Source organism: Amia ocellicauda, chromosome 18 (genome assembly GCF_036373705.1).
Source record: "Amia ocellicauda isolate fAmiCal2 chromosome 18, fAmiCal2.hap1, whole genome shotgun sequence".
Taxonomy (NCBI): Eukaryota; Metazoa; Chordata; class Actinopteri; order Amiiformes; family Amiidae; genus Amia; species Amia ocellicauda.
The window spans coordinates 10,657,918-10,679,118 of NC_089867.1; the positions used below are offsets into that span (position 1 = coordinate 10,657,918).

The 21,201-nt window shown below is 36.4% G+C and overlaps 1 protein-coding gene across 1 annotated transcript in view; it reads right to left on the reverse strand.

The window, feature by feature from the left end:
* nek11 (NIMA-related kinase 11) overlaps nt 1-21,201 on the reverse strand; it is a 67,976-nt gene that overhangs the window by 9,606 nt on the left and 37,169 nt on the right. The window contains exons 12-15 of the mRNA XM_066690411.1: nt 21,024-21,162; nt 12,263-12,384; nt 8,997-9,057; nt 5,513-5,600 (exon numbers count right to left, since the gene is read on the reverse strand). Coding sequence (XP_066546508.1) covers nt 5,513-5,600; nt 8,997-9,057; nt 12,263-12,384; nt 21,024-21,162 — 410 coding nt within the window. The remainder of the gene's footprint in view (nt 1-5,512; nt 5,601-8,996; nt 9,058-12,262; nt 12,385-21,023; nt 21,163-21,201) is intronic.

A 21,201-nucleotide genomic window follows, 5' to 3' on the forward strand; every position in this document is an offset into this window, starting at 1 on the left:
TTGTGCATTCAGAGATTTCCATACCATTCTTCAGGTGCTTTATTTGCTTCCATTTAATATTTTTCTAGTTTATTAACCATTTTCATTGTCCCTCCCAACAGTAGACCTGATAAAACATCTGAACCCTCCCCAATCATCTTCTGTAATAAAACAAAAGCACTCATCTTGCATAATTGCAATTCATTAAATAAGGAAATTACATTTATTTATTATGTGTCAGAATGAGTAATCACCTAGTTGTTAATTAATTGTTTCTTAAATAAGTGAATAAATTCGTAAGTAAATAATTAAGCCCTGGAGAGGGCAGAATATTTATTCTGTATATACAGAAAAGAGACATGCACGTGCACAGTCTAAATGGAAAAATTAAGATGAATGACATGCTTAAATAAGAATGCATAAATAAAACCTACACTTCCCAATAAGCTAAATAATAATATGAACAATAATACAAATCATAATTAAAGAAACATCATAATAATTGCATGGATTGGCTTTTGCAATTAACTGCAAATAAGGAAAAGGCAAATTCCTAGTTTTACATTTACTAGGTTAATATTCAGTTATATGTGGGGGTCAGAATGCAATTCCAGTTGATAAAATTCTTCAGGACATGAGCAGGGAAACTAGGGAAACAGCCCAATGATTGATTTCCCTGACTAAGACAGATAGTCCCCACTTTAATTACATATTTAATAATGTATAGTCACTTGAAATGAAGGTAGGTTCAGAAAATTGTGTATCAAGCAACCACAACTAATCCTTAATATTATGGATTTCTCCTTTTACTTCGAATGAACAAGTTAAATAACACTTTTTACATAATACATATAAACCTAACCAATTTAATGAAGTTTTCTTAAATTACAATACCATTGGAAAGTAAGTAGGAGTCTCTGAGCTTTCTCTGACAATTCTGTGCTCACCTTGTAAATACAAAAGGACAAAAGATAAACAGCATTGTATAGCAGTTGTGTGTGCTTGCGTGTGTGTGTTTAGCCACATTTTGATTTCTGTATCCTAAATACAGGCATTGGATCTAACTGTGCTGCCAACACACTTATGTACTGATGAATTAGAAAATCTCTACAGAGAAGTTAAATACAATATAACATTCTAAAACAATGTGGGAAATAGTATCCCTTTTGAACAATAGATAATATCCAGTAAAAACAGAAAATCTCATGTGAATAATGCACAACATTTCCAAAAGTTATATACCTACTTGAACTTCAGATTGGGTTGTCTTTCATACAGGAGTTTAGGGACCAAAGTAACATGTTATTAAATGCATTGTTCAGCTTTACTGCCCCCTTGAGCTTTCTGTGTCAGCAACCAAAAGCATATGCATTAGCTATGTATGCTCTTCTGTTTTAGATACATTTCTAAATAGGCACAGAAGTAATCGTCAACATCTGGGTTGCTGTTTAACGGCAAGCGCCATATTCAGTCCTGCACCTTGTTCATTCTACACACAGCCCGACTCGTGCAGAGATCAGACCAGTTTGAGATTGAAGGAGAGCTTTCTGATCAGATAGGCAGCCTTTGAGGATGTACTTAAGCACCTTGTCATTGACAGCTCCAGCTGTCACAAGTTTAAAGGGGACACTTATTCAGCATCACTGTTCAAACCTCTCAGAAGCAGCACGAGCATGAGCACAAAGTCCATACACATTGTCTATTGAGTTACCTTGGCAAAAACAAACACATAACTGAAAGAAAATAGTATGTATTTAGATTGTATATTCGTTTTGTTCTGTTGATCACTGCACCTGTGGCCAGGGAAGTATTCCCAAGGGACACTGATAATTCACAGTGAAGCACTGCCAATTACTATTATTCTCACCATGCAAATCTAAACTGAAGATGTTTCAATGAATCTGCTTATTTGTTGTAATTAAACTGCTTTGCTGATGTTTTCAACAAATGTGGATTTTAGGTTTTGCAGTTTTCACTTCTAAATATTTATGTAAATGCATTTGATTTCCCAAGCACTGTATGAATTTTGAATGCTTCACAATTGACAATTACGATACTTGATTTTTCTCCCACTGACCTTTTTTGATGCTCTGCAGTATCATCACTCTGTTTATGGCCCTTTCCGATGGTGTTCTCTGTGAAAGAGCAGTCAGGAACTAATTTATACTAATTGAGAATTTCATATGATATTTATGGTACTATGAGCTGCTGTAAGAGCCTCTCATAAATATCTCAATTGATTAAATGATATCTGCTGGCCTTTTATAGTCTGCCAAAATGATTATTTTCATATTACAGTTCTATGAACTCTGCTTACTATATCTTGGTTCAAATGTTTGTGTTTGTTTTGAAAGTTAAAACACTGGACCTGGCTTCATGATAATTATTACAATAATGGTAATTCTTGCTAACCAAAAAGCTTATAAGACACTCCCAGGGTGCATCTCTGCTGTGTAAAAACAAATTCCATAGAGCTCTTTACCAAAAACCATTTCTGCAAATCAAAAGTCTCACAATAAGTTGCACAAAGGCAGCTATTATAAATCGTTCCTCGTTTTATTCTTTTATTCTCAAATGTTAACTCTAGGAGATCTGACAGGTTATATTTTATTTTCTGTAAGAAGTGCACTTTTCTTATTAAAATGCCAGCCTAAAGCCCAGCACGGTGCCTGGCTTTGTCAGAAAGCGGCGGTTTACTCAGGTCAGCGCCACATGAATCACCCATCAATAAAACGCAGAGATGCCTCTTCTGAAAGGGATTTGTTCCATCGTGTGAGAAGACTTTCTCTGTCCTCACACATGGAGAATCTCAACATACTGCAATTAAAGTAATTTTCCTGAAATCTAAGTTTGCAGGAAGAGGATGCAGGGACCAGCTGATTAACTGTCACCCACAATCTATCTCTTACTCTCTCTCTTTGTGTATGTATAGATATGCAGTATGCACACTACTGGTGAAAACCATATCCTTGCAAGCACAGCTAAACCTTTAACTCTGTTTCTGAAATGTAATGGCAAATTATGCAAAGCCAAGACTCCAAGGGCAAAATCAAGATCAAGTTAGTCCATCTCTTGAGCTTAATTTTAACAAGGCAACATAATATTAATTAATTATTATTATTATAATTATTAATAATAATATATGGTTTATAATTATTATTATAATTATTAATAATAATATATTATTTATCCTCCCCTTGATCAATCCAGTATTTTAAAGTCTAAAACTTCAATACACCATGTTTCAGGAAGCCAATCTGAAATGTGGTCAAACTAACAACAGCTGCTTAGACAGCAGTGGTGAGCTGTGGATCTAAATTATTTAATTAAGGAGCTTTGAAATCGGTCCCTTAATATTCATTGTTACCATCTATTCCAATTCAGTCAAGGGCCATGGTTCTGTCGCTGAAACGTGCATTAATAATACAAAGGTCTTATGGACAACTTCTCATAAATAACTAAATAACTAAATAAATACAATCCTAGACCCTTGGTTATCAAACCAGGCCTAATCAATAATGTAAATCTACATGGCTTTGTGGGAAAGCCGGAGTCAATCAATAACAATTCTTGATGACTTTGTGTTAAAAAGTTTAGTTCAAGTTACAGATGGGTCACATGGTCCATGTTGTTTTGAGGCTGTGGTCGCCACATTTCCCCTTGAATGGTGTGGAAATACTGTGATTTACAGCAGGATACCCAGGTGGTTGAGTGTTTGTGAGGGCAGTGAACTTGTTTAAGCTGAAGGACTATCCTAACAATTGAATATATAAGATATATGAGGTGAATCTTTCCTTTCCTGAACTGCATCACTCTTCCCATGGAGTGTAAAGCCATCAGACCAATGTGTGTGTAAAAGGGCTTTCTTCATTATCTTTGAAGAGATCCACTTGCCTGGCAATCATAAAACATTGTATTTTGTAACTTAATATATACAAATTATGGAGGGTTTTTTATAGTTTAGGTACAAATTTGAGAGGTTTGTATAATAGTTGCTGCTGTGTGTTGGCTATTACACTAATACCCTAAAAAAATATATTGCATTAAAACAGATAGATGGATCAACAAACATACATGGTATGCTGCCTTGAAAACATTGTGCATTTCCCCGTGCTGTGTGACCTTAACACATTACAGCTGTCAAGATGCGGTGGAAGAGAGCTGTTTGATTATAAATAACAACAACAGAAGAGCATTATGCAGCCTGACAGCATGCCTTCACTCCTGGCAGCCAGGAAATCTGCAGACAGTGCTAATAAGACTTGATTATTAAAAAAAAAGAAAAGAAAAATCAAGCACAAAACTCAAAACTTATTTTTGAGAAGGAGAACTTGATGCAAATGGCTGAGAGAAAAGTGTCTTGTTTGCCTTCACATGTGGTGCAAACTTTCTGCCAATCATAATAGAGTTCATTAGGAATACTGTTGTCTGGGAATCAAAGGCAGTCCTTGGGCCACTCCAAAGCACTCAAGTCTGTCCGATAGATTGACATTCCCCCTGCGTTCAGGGATTGGAAAAGGAACGGGTGGGGGGGGTTTCCTGACTGGCAGGGCTGCCCATATTCTCCTAGGTTACTCGATCCCACTCATTCTGCCCATCACTCTCGGTAAGCTGCCTGTTGTCTCGAGGTCTCCAAGGGAATAAACCAAAGAAAACTAAAAGTGTTGGTGCTCGATGAGGCCATTGAACTATTGCTCAGGAGATGTAATCCTGTGGGTTTATTATACACCCTGTCCAACTGTCAATCTGTCAAGTACAGACAGTAAACCCCATCTTAATGGTTCAACAGAATAAAAAAAAAAAAAAAAAAAAAATCACAGAAAATGGCATCCTCAGTTAAGTCATAATTCATAAGATGTTGCACACAGAGACAAGCTACCTTGGTCTTCTTTGAAGGTCCCATCCTAAACTTGAAACCAACACATGAAGCTCACGGCGGCAACTCTAAAGTTTGAGAAACATCTTCAGACTTTACAAAACAGCTCTTAAGATATATAGTTCAATTTGTTCAAGTTTGATTCCGGTATGAAATTAGATTAGTGGACCAGACATGGACCTCATTGGATAAAGGAACCTATTATCAATACTCAGCAGTTCAGCACTATGGAAAAGATTACTGTAACAAGTTTGACTAAAAAGATCAAGGACTCTTAATTGAATGAGCTTACAGACTTTAATGCTCTCTCATCCAAAGAGGAGAGTCCCTTCAGACCAGGCCTTTTGTACTTGGAGCCTGAAGAATGATCACTCATGTTGGCACTTTTGGCTCTCTTTGTTAACACTTTCCTCATTCACCTCGTTTAGCATTGAACAAAAGGCGGTCTTTCTATTAAAAGACACCCTCACAGAATATGCAGCTCAATAACCTCAGAAATGTTAATCAGGTGTTTTTTATCAGTTTTGTAAAACTTATAATAGTTATAATAATATTAATAAAGAGGGTTTGATCAGCAACTAGGTTATTCTCTCCTTTGCAGCAGCCACACCGGAGCGAGACATTCGTGACGTTGGTGCTGTGCAGTACTGTACTCACTCCCTCATGCGGTCCACTCTGCCCTCGGCCATTGTACCGCCAAGTCCCTGGAAACCCACAGGAGCCGCAGCCATCACTGTCCCCGAGCCTGCAGATCAATGCACAGAGATTTCAGACCGTCACCTCCCTGCCCACAACTCCACATCAAGGCTTGCAAGGACACAAGGCAGATGGGTCACCTTCACAGAGGAGACAGTGCAGGCATTAATTAAAGATGAGGACGAAAATCTAGTCTGTGCTTAGTTAACATCACATTTACAGTACTTTAGCAATTCAGCGATACATCCTTTCTGCAAGGATTGATGAGGTGTCCCCAACCCCCATGCACAGGGATTACCAAATTAAAAAAGGAACCAGTTCTTTAACCAGTATTGACATATAAATATCAGGAGAGGACTTATTCATCAAGTTTCTTTGTTACTAATTTTGAACCCTGAAGGGTTTTTACGCATTTTCCTTTCTGTGGTTCTGTGGATAAAGTTAATTTCAAGACTTGATTGACATGTGCAATGAATTTGGAGCAGGTGCTCAAAAGCATTGCATGTAAGTCATTGATACATATCAGGAGTGATTATGCAGAGTCTTTATTATTCTGCATAGAAGAAGCAAGGGCAGAGGTCTGGAGAATAGATACATCTCAATGGGTAATTCAAGTGGCATAATCAAACGGGGAATGAAGGGAAATCAATTGGTGGAACTGGTCCCATACGGCGCGACAGCACAGAGGTTTGGAAAGACTCAGAGGTGAAATTCTACAGTGTGTATCTTCTTGGGTCTCTTGATATATTTTGATATCTGGGGCCCCTGCTCTGCTAATGGTAGGTTTCTGTGTTCAGATTATGCTAAATTTGGCATTATTTTAATAAGAAATGTGGACGCAAAAAAAAAGCTAATCAGTGAATATAATAACATTTAAATTAATAATAAATAAATACATACATTAAATTAAATGAAAAGTATTTGTCTTCTTGCAGTCTGCCTGAATTTTCATTCCATTGTGTGTATTCAGGCTCTAAATTTGATTAACTCTCAATAAAATATGTCTACCAAACCACAAAGCAAAACAAAATACAAACCACTTTTTATGAAGTAAGTTCTGATTAGAAACACCCATAGCTACTTAATTCCTGTATACGCAAACAAGGTCATTTAACAATGACTCCAAATTATACAATTGTTTTGTACATCATATACATTAGCAGCATGTAACCAGTGCAGTTTTCCAGACTAGCATAAATCAAAAGAAAAACTGTTCTAAAAAACCACAAACGAATCTTTCTTGTTCTTATATCACTGTAAAATGTACAATTTCTTAAGTGGTGCAGTATTTCACTGTAAAGAATATGACTATATACAGGTGAATTTACAGCAGTTGTTTACAGTGTAGTCAGGCATTTTTTGAAATATTGACAGACTCCTAATAAGATCTAAATAAATTCAATGAGGGCTCCCTTGTGACTCTACTGTAACAAACCTGAATCTTGCCAGTTCTAATCCAGGTAATTAAATTCCTTCATTGCTGCCATAAACTTCTTGTGGCAATACTAAACTGAACTGAGCAAGTATTTGGGGGAAGGAACCACAGCTGTGCAACAAAAAAATCCATTATGTTCATTAGATGGAGAAGATGCATTATACAGACCAAACAAGAAACACTGGGAAAAAAGAAAAAGCCTCAAAGTAAACATATCGTTTGAGATTGGTAAAAGTTTTAATTTAATCTGGCCTGGAGTGTAAAAATATAGGAAAAACTAAACAACTGGCTACAATGTACAGAAACTAATTTACAACATACAGCTTTGTTGCATATGCCCTGAGTGATGTCTCCTTGTCTGTGTTTTTTAAAGAACAGTAAAACCCACACATTTAAAACTTCTGCATAACTTAAGGGAAAAAACAAAAACTCATCGAGCTGTCAGCCTTCTTCACTCGCCTGACATGTGTTTTATGGTTCACTGAACCAGCTGCATGTGCTACGAATGTGAAAATTTAAACAGTTCAAAGTACACCTGTGAATGGATGAACTGAAAAAATAATACAGAATTAGGGACAAGAATAGAATATATATGTTAGGAGTAGCTCGTTTACATTCTCTCCTTTCCAGTATTTCAGACTGTAATAAACTCTTCGAATTAGACTGTCAACTTAAAAGAAGACACAGAAAAAGCCGGCATAAAGCATTTATCAAGACACAGTCCTGTCACTTATGTGTAAAACTGAGCACAAGCTTCGAGAGATCTCTTCTGAAATTACTGGCACCCACGCACCCCCTTTTGGCTCTAGGAGCAGGAATAGCAGGGGGCTACCCACCATCAAGGGTAATAGGTCACAGGGTTGATCCATGGGTCTCTCTACTATCTATCTGTTCCAAAGCACCTGATAGTATCTGATAACAATTACATAAAAATGGCTGTGAGGTAAAGAAGATACAAGAGATAAATCAATAACCATCAAAGAATCAATTAAAATCATTCTGAAGAATAAGAATTTAGCCTGCCTTTGAATTCCATGAAGTCATCATCAATAATAATAATAATAATAATAATAATAATAATAATAATAATAATAATAATAATAATAATAAGGACACTGCAGCACTGAGGAGGAATGCTGCTGAGATGCAATCTTTTTAAAAGTAGCTGAAATGGAAGTTCTGCTGCAAAGTCATTTATCTTATGCGATGCGCAGCAGATGGCAGGTTCCTGTGTATTTAAACTTGTCTACATAATTTAGTAGTAAAACAAAAGCATTAAAACATAAAAAAAAATAAAAAAAAAACACATGCAATATGCACTGTGAACAATGTACACATATGTTTTAATATTTCTTCCTCATAAAACTGGTAACATATTGGGAAACTCTGTATGTACAGAACTGGAAAACGGGCTGGACATTGCAAAAGATCCATGGCTTTAATATAGTTTTGACCTTTCCAAACAACTGACCTGGATTCCGTTGGCTGGTCATAAACAGAAATTAAACTCATATAAAAACAGTTATAAGGGGTCAGGTTAGAGGAGTTGGGATTAATCTGAGACAGACGTCCTATAACAAGAGATGGTGAAGGATGTATAAAGAAACAGATTTATATTGGGGGGTTCAGGGGAAAATAATATTGGAGGCTATATGAAAATAATATTATTAGTTTGGCTGGGCATGCTTTATTGCTTTTCTTAAAGGTTAACATTTTTCACAGAAACAAACACAAAAAAAGTATGGAATTTGAAAAGCTGAATGTGTTGCGCACACGTTTTTCAGAGTGTTATGGTATAGATTATTAAAAAATCATAATAAAATAAAGGGTCAGATGTTGCAAAGGCAATAATATCCAACTCAAGGTACTAGCTATTTGTAATAGGGCAGATGAACCATTTATGAACACATACACAGGTTTTCTCATTAAGTTTTTCTAATGTAGTCCATGTCTTTGTGTCTCTAATTTATTTAATTTGATGTCTTACCAGGTACCAAGGTACAAACTTACCAGTGGACTCACTTTCCAGAACATTCTCCATGCACTTCACCATGGCTTCGATGTCACTGTCCTGGGAAAAGTACAAAAACATGTGTCACAAATTATACCAGTCAGCAGGGGTTAACAATGGACTCACTGATTAGCCATAAAGTCTGCCTCTGCCTTTGTTATTGCAGGTGTCTTTGGGCTATGGATGCAAATGTTCATTAAAGGCAATCCATCTGAAAAAGAGATTAACTCAGGGATTTATAAACACTGATGTTTGCTAAATTATGCATATGCTTCATGTCCCATTTACTGTGACCAATGTATGAATATTTTCTTCCGAAATGCATATCTGTTCAGACAAATATGTGCACTTGACTTTATCTACATAATTTGTTACTGGAGCATAGAAACAACTATTATTCCATTTAATTCAGAATTCATAAAATTGACATAAGTACCACTCTCAAACTGCAGAGCAAGTAAACTCCAGGAAGCCAAGTAGTTATTTCTGCAAATAACTTCAAAACAAATAGCAAACAGGCACAAAAAGCTTGTAACATAATCAGTCTCTGTGGCTTGTTGATGGTTGCAACCATACTCAATCACTGAAAGCCACAAAGATAACAAACAGTACAGCACGGTATTATTTCCTCAGGGAAAGCAGAGTCCAAAAACATAGGCATAGTCCTCAGTATCCAAATATATTCAATTTTACTGCTGCCATTTTTTATTTTAGTAAGGACCTCATTATTGGAACTGCATATTTTTGGAACTGCATGGGGAATTTCGACCTTTAAGTTGATGTTTCAGAACTTCAGACTACATTGGGATTGTTTTCAGTGAATAATGCCTGCTGTGTGTGAACCTGACTTGCTGAAATGATTCACAAGCTATATATAAAACTAAAAAGCTATGAGTCAAACCACGATCTAATTTCTGAATCAAGCATTAAGGGAAAAACAACAACACAGATCACTTGTTTAAAACAGAGTGAGAAGAAAACCAATCAATATTAATCATAAAATGCTTAAACAGCTTCTACAAGAAACTCCACATTTAGAAACCATTAATCAATTTCTAAGTCTGGCAATAGCCTAACCTTTGCCGGGAGATTTTCAGAGAACTGGTTTGAGCCAGTGTTTCCCAACTATGGGAGAGAAAACTTTCCTCTATGCCCACCGACATTGGGTTTCTAACAGGGTCTACCATTTATGCTCAGAGATCAATGTGAAGTATCAGAAATAATTTCACAGAATCCACACGCCTGAAATTACATTAATCTGTGAAAAATGTACTGGAATTGAGCAGGGAGTGTAATGTCAAAAGCCCTCTCACACATGAAGCAATATTGCCAGTCACACACACAAGCATCCCCAGCTGCCCACCTCCCCAGCTAGAGAAATGGAAGTCTTATAGGAACTGACAGAACGTGTCCCCGGTCCCATGATGTGCAGTTACACGCTCAGTGATATTGAACAGAAGTATATTTCATTACTATTCTCCAATTTTGTTTTCAATAAGATTATATCATTTTGGCAATAGGCTTGAACAATATTAATGTACCTGAATTTGTCAAGTCTCAGAGCTGGGGAAGTACAGCATGAGGTAAAGCATAATGTGCCTGTGTACCACAAAGAGTCCTGTGGTTATGCATTTATTTGTTACACCCATATACTATTTCTATTTAGAACACAACACAAACTATTTAAGCACTTGACTAGGCTTCATGAGTCACAATACAGCATTAAGCCTTCATTTTCAGGGGATACATTTCTTCATGAGTTTACAGCTCTGGAAAAAATTTAGAGACCACTTAAAATTGATTTCTGAACTTGGAGTGGTCTTTGAATTTTTTCCAGAGCTGCATAATGAGAAACATGGCATGCAAATGGACTGGGTATCTTCAATGTCTGTCTAGTTTTGAATAGAAATATATTGACACAACATGCATTTCATAAGAAGTAATATTCCCTGAAAGTAATATACTATAAAGTGTCTACAGTTATAAAATGAATTACTAAAAGAAAAAAAAAAGTTAAACCAAAAGGCGCCCCATATGTAAACATATTCCCGTTTGTTTTATTCCTTGCAACTGTAATCATGCACCATAGTAAACCAACATGTGATGTGCTGCTGTGCATTTGGTGAGCACACCATGGGTCTGCAAACCCACTTTCTTGCAATTAACTAAAGTACTGCTAGTAAATCAATGAAGCGCTGAGGCAACCAATTAAGCCCAGTTGTACCTTTCTGCATTTTGGTTGATTATCAACTTCTGCCTGATTACCTCAATGAACTCTTGACGCTCTCAGGAGGAGGATTTTCAAAAAGATCTCATTCGGAAGCAATTATGAATCTCATGATTGCTGCCCATTGAATAATGGAGAAAAAAAATACAGCTTGTCAATAATCTTTTAGAGAAATCCCCGGCCTGTACAAACAAATCATACTTTTCTCCACACTCACAGTCTCAATTTTCAGAAGCATTTGGAAGAAGCGGGCTTCCTGTATTGTCAATGACTCAACTACGCAATGTAATGAAGGCCTGTGACTTTGTCCTGCCTGCTAATCGCAAGTTACAAACTTGTACCCAATTCATATATTGTCAGAAGCCTTCTACTTCCTCTGAATAAAATTGCAAAAGGGTTTGTAATTTGCAATTCACAAGAAGGTTACATTTCTGACTTGGTCCAGGCCTTATTTGAAGACCTTATAGGGGTGGTTTCACAGACCTAGATCAGCACTAGTCTAAAACTACCAATGTGATTTTAGATAGTAAAATTAGGTAATCCAAGACTAGAATTAATTTAGGGCTGTGAAACTAGCACTTAGTATTCAGTCAAAGTTTGTGCATTTTACTTCAACCTGAATTAAATTTACTGACATTTTACATTATTTCTCAATCTCCATCAGCTGTTAAAAACTGCATGCTACCTGGTGGATGAATAGGAGGCTGTAGCTTATCATATATGAGAAATTTAAGTAAAATAACTATTTGTTTCCAAGAATAGGTATCAACCAACCATTTACAGCTTGAACTTGCGTTGCGTGGTAGGTTCTGCTTTCTTATCTCATTTTATTTTTGTTTAACGACACTGGTTTGGGGGCCAATGGGAAAAATATCACCCTATGAGACATACATAATGTAAGCTTGCTTCCCAGGCAAATTCCCTAACTACCAAGGGAAAATAAAATGTAAACATGTTCCCGTTCAGCGGCGCATGTGAAGGATTTGGTCTCCCATCTGCTTTTTTTATTTGTCAGTAATCAAGCAACATACATCATACCTGCCCACAAGTTCTGTACAAGGTGTCTGAGGCTTCAAACTCATCCTCCTCTTCATCAGAGCATGACTCAAACCTATCTTCATAATAGTACGCCTCTGCAGTTTGGGGATCTTCAGGAATCTCTGAGAAGACAAAAATAAATGTAAGAACCACCCTTCAGCGACTTTTAAGAAGTGCTTTAGCCACTCTGGGGTTTTCTATTTTCATTCGAACCATGCAGGATTTCCTAATGTTTCATTACACTATATGGTTACTTGGAACATGTCAGAGGTCAACAATTATGTTTGGAGGGATGGGATGATACGGCCAAGTCCATGCTAAAACAGAATTTCAAAGTGAACTGCAAGCCTGTTTTTCTGCAACAACCAAGTACATCTCTGAAAGAACAATGAATAAAACATGAATTTCCGAGAAGAGGTCAGCAATTCATACTATTTGTTAATCGCAAATGAAGTCACAGTCCATCTCCAAGTCCTGACTGAGTTATGCTCTATCTTTGTCTGAAATAGACAAAAAGTGTCAAAAGTTACTATTGGATATCAATCCATCATTTTCTTTGGCATTTTAGTTTTATCAATTATTATGTAGTAAAGATATGTATCACTTTCATATGTGGTTGTATGCTTCATTTACTTTTAGTCACCCCCAATATTACCTCCATTCATAATCAAGTCTTTTAGTCCAGGGATGTTGTGCAGTGAAATTATAAATTTGCTGTATTATCTCTTTCAGTCATGGAATAATATGTCCACCTGTTTTTGTTGCTAAGCCATGTAACAATAAGGAAGAATCAATTTCTTTATTATTAATTAAAATAATTGTTGCCCTTCCTGTGTACAGTTCCACTGGAAACATAAAAGCATTGTATTGCATTTCTCTACATGTACAGCAAAGTAACTTACACCAGAGCCCCATTAAATGTATCTCAACATAAAAGGCAAAATATCTTCAAAACTATACTTTGAAGTCTTTTTCCTCCGGTTGCACTTTAAAACACGGTGTCAGCTTTTTATTCTTAAAAAATCCATCCACATATTTCAGAGAAACCTTACATTAACAGAGAAAGAGAAACTCTAATAGCATGCTGCAAATCTCAATTCATACTACCCATAAAACCAAATCATTTTATGTACAGAGACTTTCAATCGTGCAGCATTTTGAAGCTCCTTTAATTAAGAGGACAGTCACACATGTAATGGTTTAAGTAAATTATACAGAAATCAATATGAATCTGTAGTAGTGATACCCAAGCTTTGTGTTAAAATGGCAATAAGGCAAACTTGAAGGCATTTGTGGAATATAAAACGGCTTGTTTCACTGCATCTGAATAAATAAAATTAAAAAAAAAAAAAAAAATTAAAATATTTGTTCATTCATTGGTAAAAATAAATAAATAAATAAATAAATATTTCTGTAAACCTGATATTCAGTCAGATGATAATATCATTATGACCCTGGATGTTAGTTTGTGGTTTGCTGTATATATGACACTGTGGGATTCTGCATGAGTGGTTATAAACTGGTGCATTAGTGTGCTATGATTCTCCTAGATGAGCATGCACTATTTTCACTGCATAATATGTCCTGCATGTTCCCCATGTAAATGTGTGACTCAGGGCATGATCTTGTAGCCTGAGATCCAAAATCACTTACCAGTAGCTCAGCACCTAATACACAGATGCTGAGTCTATACATTTAGGGTAAGGTTACCTCCAATATTTGCCCAGCTAATCTTGCATCGTAACTAGCTGATGTGTAGAAAAGGCCACAGGGTTGAAACACAAGCCCTCATGGACTGCATATTATATTCAAGTCAGGGCATCTCACCTTTGAAGATCAAATTCTTGCTTACACCAGCATTGTTTTTCACTGTCATCTTCCTGCTGTTTTGACATAACCTTTATAATTTTGTCCCAAGTTGCTTAACCAAATAATTAGGACCACAGAGTAATAAATAACAATGTCTATGGGAAATGTTTCGATTCCCACAAAATATCACAGAGGTACTCTGGTGCTTGTATGCCAAACAAGTGTACTCGTTAGCTTGACAAAAGATCAACAATCAAAATAAAGTAGATCTGTAAATTCCCTTAGTAAATGCATTACAAATAAAAAAGCATCACAAGACCTGCTTTGTCGCTACAGAGTCTCTGCATTGCTTCTAGCTCTCATAATCGTTGATACCTGTCACTTTGAGACTCCTTTATGAGATTCCTCTGTAATTAGCATTTTACTTTGAAGCATTCGCAGAATAACAAATTATCTTCCAAAGGGGCAGTTAGAGTTACGTTTTCAAGACAAGACAAGATACGCAGGTGTTATGAGCTTATAAAATTGCTTAACCTTCAATTATGAAGATGCTTGGGATCTAATTAAATGTTTGGAACACTAGAGCCCCAAGTGGCTCTGGGATTCTGGGAAGGAAATGCCATCTATGGCTACTGCTTATGTCACTACGACTCTTTCATATGCCGCAGAATTATTTAATTAGGTGTTTAGAGCTCTCCACCTGCTTGTAAAAACTGTTGATAGACTAATTTCAGGCACTTCTAATGCTCTCAATGAAAGAGTCCTCAGAACCAGCACTGACTAATCAATTCTTAAAATGAAGACAAGTCATGTGTCAAGATCCACAAGCTACGCAATAACAGACCCATTTATCTTGAAAAAGGCAAATGAGATAGTATGACCAGCTTACCTGGGGGTCAAGTGAAAAAGACAATCAGCTTAGAAACAAGAGTCTGCCTGTGGCATTGTTTGTTATTTCAGAAGTAAACACCTTGATGTTTTAGCATATTAAACAACAGGTGTATCAGAAGATGGACGCTTGCAGAAAGGTTATTGAGAAAAAAGGAAAAATACAGATATCAAGCACTAGGCATCTATGCAATTCTCTGTGACTCTTAAATGGTGGGAATTCCGGCAATACAAGAAAACGGAGAGGGGATAGTGGTAACTGAGAGACGTGTTGTCCAGACAATAGAGTCGAGTCTATTGTGACACAGAGATCAATACAGATCAGTGAGCTCAAGTAATTGACTTTCCTCATCCTGCAGGCTTTAACCAAGGTGTTGCAGAGAGAGAGGCTATAAAATCACAAATTAATAGGAACCAAAAAGAATTCACACCTGTCACTCTGTGTGTTGATTATTGCCATTGATTTTTTCATGGAGTTACAATTACATATTGTTTCCACTAGTGAAAGTTAAAAATTACACTAATTGAAAAAGCTATTAGCTATTAGCAAAGCACAACAAATTTGGGAAAGCCAGAGATTGGGCCAAACATGTTGACTCCCATCCAATAATAACACACAGCTTTTTTTGGCCCCATACCAGTTTACACACTTCCTAATATGGATATGAATTAAGCTTGAATTCAAGCCTTTCATGTGTGAGTTTATTCCATATAACTTCAATAAAGAAAGCCCTTTATGCTGTGATTGACTGTCTTAATGTGGCCCAAATCACGAGCTCCATCGTTTGGAAGACATCTATTCAATCGCAGATAATCCATAGTGTAGCTCCAAGTCTATACATTAATTCCTATCAAGCGGATACATTAAAGTACACTAAAAACACATGGAAATTGAGTTCTTCTGCGTCACTGTGTGTGCTTGTTACGCTACAGTAAAGTAAAATGCAAACTGAGCACAATTTTTGTGAGTGAGAAAGGAGAGTTTGAAGTTTCCATCAAGATGCTCGATTGCAATGATATTCTAATGGCTGGCTAGTCCTGACAAAAAATGCTTGTACAGGCTTGATAACAGTAGATTAATGCATTAAAGTTGAGTTTTGTATCTCTCATATCAGCTGTTTGTTCCTCTTTATACATGGAAATTGAATTCACTGTGTGCATTTCAATGAGTTCTTTGAACAATTTACAATAGGGGACTAATAAGATTGAAAATCAAACCTTATCATTTTAAAAAGTAAGATACTCAAATTTAAATTTTAAGGGGAAAAAACTTCACTCTTATGTAAACTCCAATTTACTTCTGAGAAGGCAGTGGTTATACAAAATTCTCCAAAAGCCAAAAGTAAACTGTTGATTTTAAAATGCTGTACATAAATATAAATTAAAACAAATTAAAACAGACAAACATTTTGAGCCAATTTGGGTTCTTACCTTTCCAAATGGTAGGACATTCTCATATATTTTCAATTCTTAAAACATATGCACAGATTTATTTATATTACTTTTGTGATGGAGCACTGTAAATCTGTTACCTGCTTAAGCAAACACACTTCAAAAGTCTGCTCTGATATGCTGAAGCCCATTTCTTTCTGTCACATTTCACAGGTTACAGAGCTGCTATGTTTGTAAAGAAACTTATGATTAAACATGATTACTTCAGATGAGTTTAATATTAAATGTGTACTTAACAAGCTTTTTATGTCAAGCAGGTTTCCATAAATTAACACATTCTTCAGATCCAAGAATATAAAAACATCAAGGAGAAAGGGGGGAACATATTTCTATTTTAATTATGATTAGTTGTGATTTCAAGACCAATTAAGACATCTAAACTTCCTTAAAGAGTCTTTTGTTGTAGCAAGTGTGTGGCCATTTTAGAGTCAAACACTTTCAATAAAAGGACTGAATATATGTGATATTGACTTACAGGGGAAAGAAAAGTAATTATGTAGTCTTTCTGTTCTTTGATTGGCCAAAAACATTGACCACAAAAATGAGGACATTGAATGAGCATCTGCAGCCAACTCGGTATGCAGGTCTCTAGGTATCTGTGCCATTGAACCTGAAGAGCTGAGCTTTACCAGACAATAATGTGTTATCAGTCTCAAGGAGTGTTAAAACCTGCTTGTCCATTTCTGAAATAATCTCTAACAGGTGGCATACTACAGAGAAACCCACACTCACAACCTCACTGAATCCTGTGGGATCTCCTGAGTCTGTAAAATAGCACTATTGGATTTTGGTAACATAATGTTTCCGCCACAACACTATTACTGGTATTGGGTCCAGTTTCTAAAAGAAGGACATTTCAAGTTGGGTCCAGTTATTTCACACCAATTATAGGGCAACAGGTTTTTTATACAATGATTGGATTTAAGTCCCTGAAGCCTAATAAGCAAGAAATATAAGTAAATAAGTTCATCTAGTGTGAATGAGAGTTTTTACACGAGGGAATTGCTGGAAGAAATAACCACCCGGAGTAATGGCATTTTAAGATTCAAGTACAAGTGTTGATTGGATGACATTTTTTTCACACACACACACACACACACACACACACACTATATACACACATATACACAGATCAGCCATAACATTATGACCACTGACAGGTGAAGTGAATAACACTGATAATCTCGTTATCATGGCACCTGTCAGTGGGTGGGATATATTAGGCAGCAAGTAAACATTTTGTCCTCAAAGTTGATGTGTTAGAAGCAGGAAAAATGGGCAAGCGTAAGGATCTGAGCGACTTTAACAAGGGCCAAATTGTGACGGTTAGATGACTGGGTCAGAGCATCTCCAAAACTGCAGCTCTTGTGGGGTGTTCCTGGTCTGCAGTGGTCAGTACCTATCAAAAGTCCAATTGAGCATCTGTGGGATGTGCTGGACAAACAAGTCCGATCCATGGAGGCCCCACCTCACAACTTACAGGACTTAAAGGATCTGCTGCTAACATCTTGGTGCCAGATACCACAGCACACCTTCAGAGGTGTTTTTATTTTATCTGTGTAAGTATTTGGGGAAATACAATGTCTTCTCATGCAGGTGTCTGTGATAAACTTTAAGTGAGCTGTGAAGTAAGGTTTTAACACAATGATCAACCACATTGGAAATGGGACAGTCATCCCTGTGCAGGGCCCAGACCTGCAATCATGGGAAGACAGTAATAATGAATCACATTACTGCTTCAGCCAGAGAGACGGATCTTGCACAAACTCAACTGAAATGAACACAGTACTTAAGACAAATGGGATATTAAAAAAACCATACTTGCTTTCCAGCAGGAAATAGGTTGCAATAGGCTGTGAGAATTACATTTTTTCACTATGGAAAATATGCCCCATGTGAGATAATTATGAAACCCAATTTACATAAGTGGATGTAGGAGTTACTTAAGGAAGTCAAGGAGATGGTATAATCAGTTCTCCATGGTGTGGCAGAGACAGTGATGATTTCACACTGTCCTTACAGGTGACTGGGTATAGGAATAAAAGTGATTAATTGTCCCTAGGACTGGAGAAAATCTCATTAATTCTAATGAAAATTGACAGATGGTTGATTCTATGTGCCGAGCAAATCTATAAGTGAGCAAACTGTCCTGAACCTACATTTTAATACTAATTCCACCCAGTACATATTTTTTCTTCAAAATGATATCACATTCTATATGTTTAAATTCATTTTTGATTAACTTACTGTAGTTATAATGTAAAAGGTGATGGAATTATCATATATAATCCAATATGTACTGATATATATTCTGCACAGAAGTAACACAATATTTTAATTGACAGAATTAAGAATTAGTGCTTTGCTGTTTTTTTTGTTGTTTTTTTTGTCGGGGGGCCTTCTGTGGTTACTGTAAGCAATGCAAAATAATGTTTCTTAATTTAGTATTCCAAAAATGTATAAATTCTGCATTTTCATTGATGAAACAGCAATCAATACACTAAAGGAAGCATAACAGAGATATTTTCCCTTGGCTGTACAGTGTGGTTTCTCTTTCTAATAACAACAACAACAAAGTATTTATAGGCACTTACATTCGAAAGCCATTTTAAAGGCACAAATTATTTTATTATATTACTTAGTTTTAGAAAATAAGTTGGAGTTCATTTCTAGTTTGGAAAAGTGGAGCACCGTCTTCACTGGAGCTAAATCTTTTAAAGTCATATTGCTGATGTATGAGCACAATTTGAAGACACAGTAGGTATTCTCTGTACACCTCATTAAAAGTCCCAAGACAACAATTTCCACTAATCTAATGATTTTTTTTTCCTTTTTGTTTATTTTAGTATGTCATTCGGTGTTATAAGCTTTTGAGTTCTTTCAGACACCCCAACACTCACGCCTGTGACTGTGTATGTGCCTAGTGAACTAAGTCTTACAGCAACATGCCTGGCAAAAATAAATATAATAAACCAACAATACAATATGTTTATGCTCCACTTGCAACTTTGTAATATATTCATAACCCACGGCTGGGAAAGATTTTAAAGGGGGAAAAAGTTTATAAAAATAAAAAATGTTAATATGCAAACTGGATTGTAATTTCTGAACTTTTAGACTTTGGTGCGCATTTGCTTTTGTTATTTGGCTGTGTAGTTCATCCTGAGAAACATTTGTACTAGTGGCACATTCCTTGACACATGATGAAAGGAATTGTAAACCTGACTCACTATCTGCACACAGACTTTCGTATAATGATCCAAAATGTTGCTGTCAAATTAGATAAAGCTGTTTGACAACCCAAGGCATAAGGAATTAGATTCTCAATTTCTATGGTTATATAATTAAGCAGATGATCTTATTCTATTTTCCAGGACCAGACGTCAAATATATCGGAGAGGGATCCACAGTGTTCTTTAGCATTTAACAGCAATCACATACTCTAAATTAAATATAAACATATTCTCCCTGCAGGACTCCTGAGACTATTCAGAGGATGCATTATTCTAATGCAGAGTCAGACTCAACTTCTTGAGCTTGATCGCTTTCAGCAGCACAGCTGATTTGTCGGATGTCTACAATGGCTGGCAGGACTCTCAGACCCCAGCGCAGGTGAGCAAAGCCATAGGAAAGGGAATTCAAAAATGCATATGTCACCACTTTCATTTGCTTAATTATTTGCACCAGCTGCATTATTCACGAAGGGCAGAATGAATATGCATCTCTACACAAACCTTCAGGCTCCCTGAGTTGTGATACAAAGGGTTGCCAAGTCTAATTTTTTATCATCTTCGTTGTTTGGTTTGTGAAATGGTGCTACTTAAACAGTTACACTACTATACAGGGATAATTTGGAAAAAGCTAAGTGATGTTCAAAAATTATAAATGTATTGAGAGACTTTTACTACACACATAGAGGTAGAGTACCATTTTTAAGAAAATGTAGGACACTTGCACATTAGCAATAGTACACTAAATAAGGTACGATAGCTTGCATAGCATACTGTCAGAATGTGTTTGTCAGAAAATGTATTAATATAACAGAAAATCTGTTCACTAATCTCACTGCATATTTAACTAACTAAAACACTTTTATGCTTCATTCAAGAACTGGAATCTAAAATATGGTATACCCAGCTCCCCAATAGACTCCAAGATAGACAGAAAGAGTGAGAGCAGTCCCTTAGATTGAAACTGCTAACTTTTAATGGATTCAAATTCCACTGAGCCACACAGAATCTTCCCCAGCTTTCAAATGTCATAAATGACAAAGAAATCAACACCAGAGTCAATGGTAATTCCCCTAGAACACCAGACTGAAACAGATGCTCAGAGCTGGAGAAAGGCAACCAAAAGAGAAAAAATATTATTATTTGTAGTAGTAGTAATAGTAGTAGTAGTAGTAGAAGTATTACTCTCATTATCATGTTGTTGCATTGGTGGTGGTAATAGTCTTTGGGTCTTTGAAAGATACTCTACCAGAAGATCCGTTTTTTCATCAGGCTGTTCTCTAGCTGCCACATGACAAAGATTTAGCTAGAGGTCTTGTCATATACTGCCAATGCCTTATGCACTGGAGAGAATGCTGAAAAGGTGCACGTCTGTGGCTTACCATGTTCCACTGGCTCTGACATACACATTCTGCCAGTCTCCTGTCTCTCTGTGGGATCTGAGTGGCTCAGCGATCTGTAATCCTGGGCAGTAATGGGCTGAGTCTGGTGGGCTTGTTTCACAGTCTGCTCTGTATAGTCCTGAAACAGACAGAATGAAAACGGACATATTACTAATTA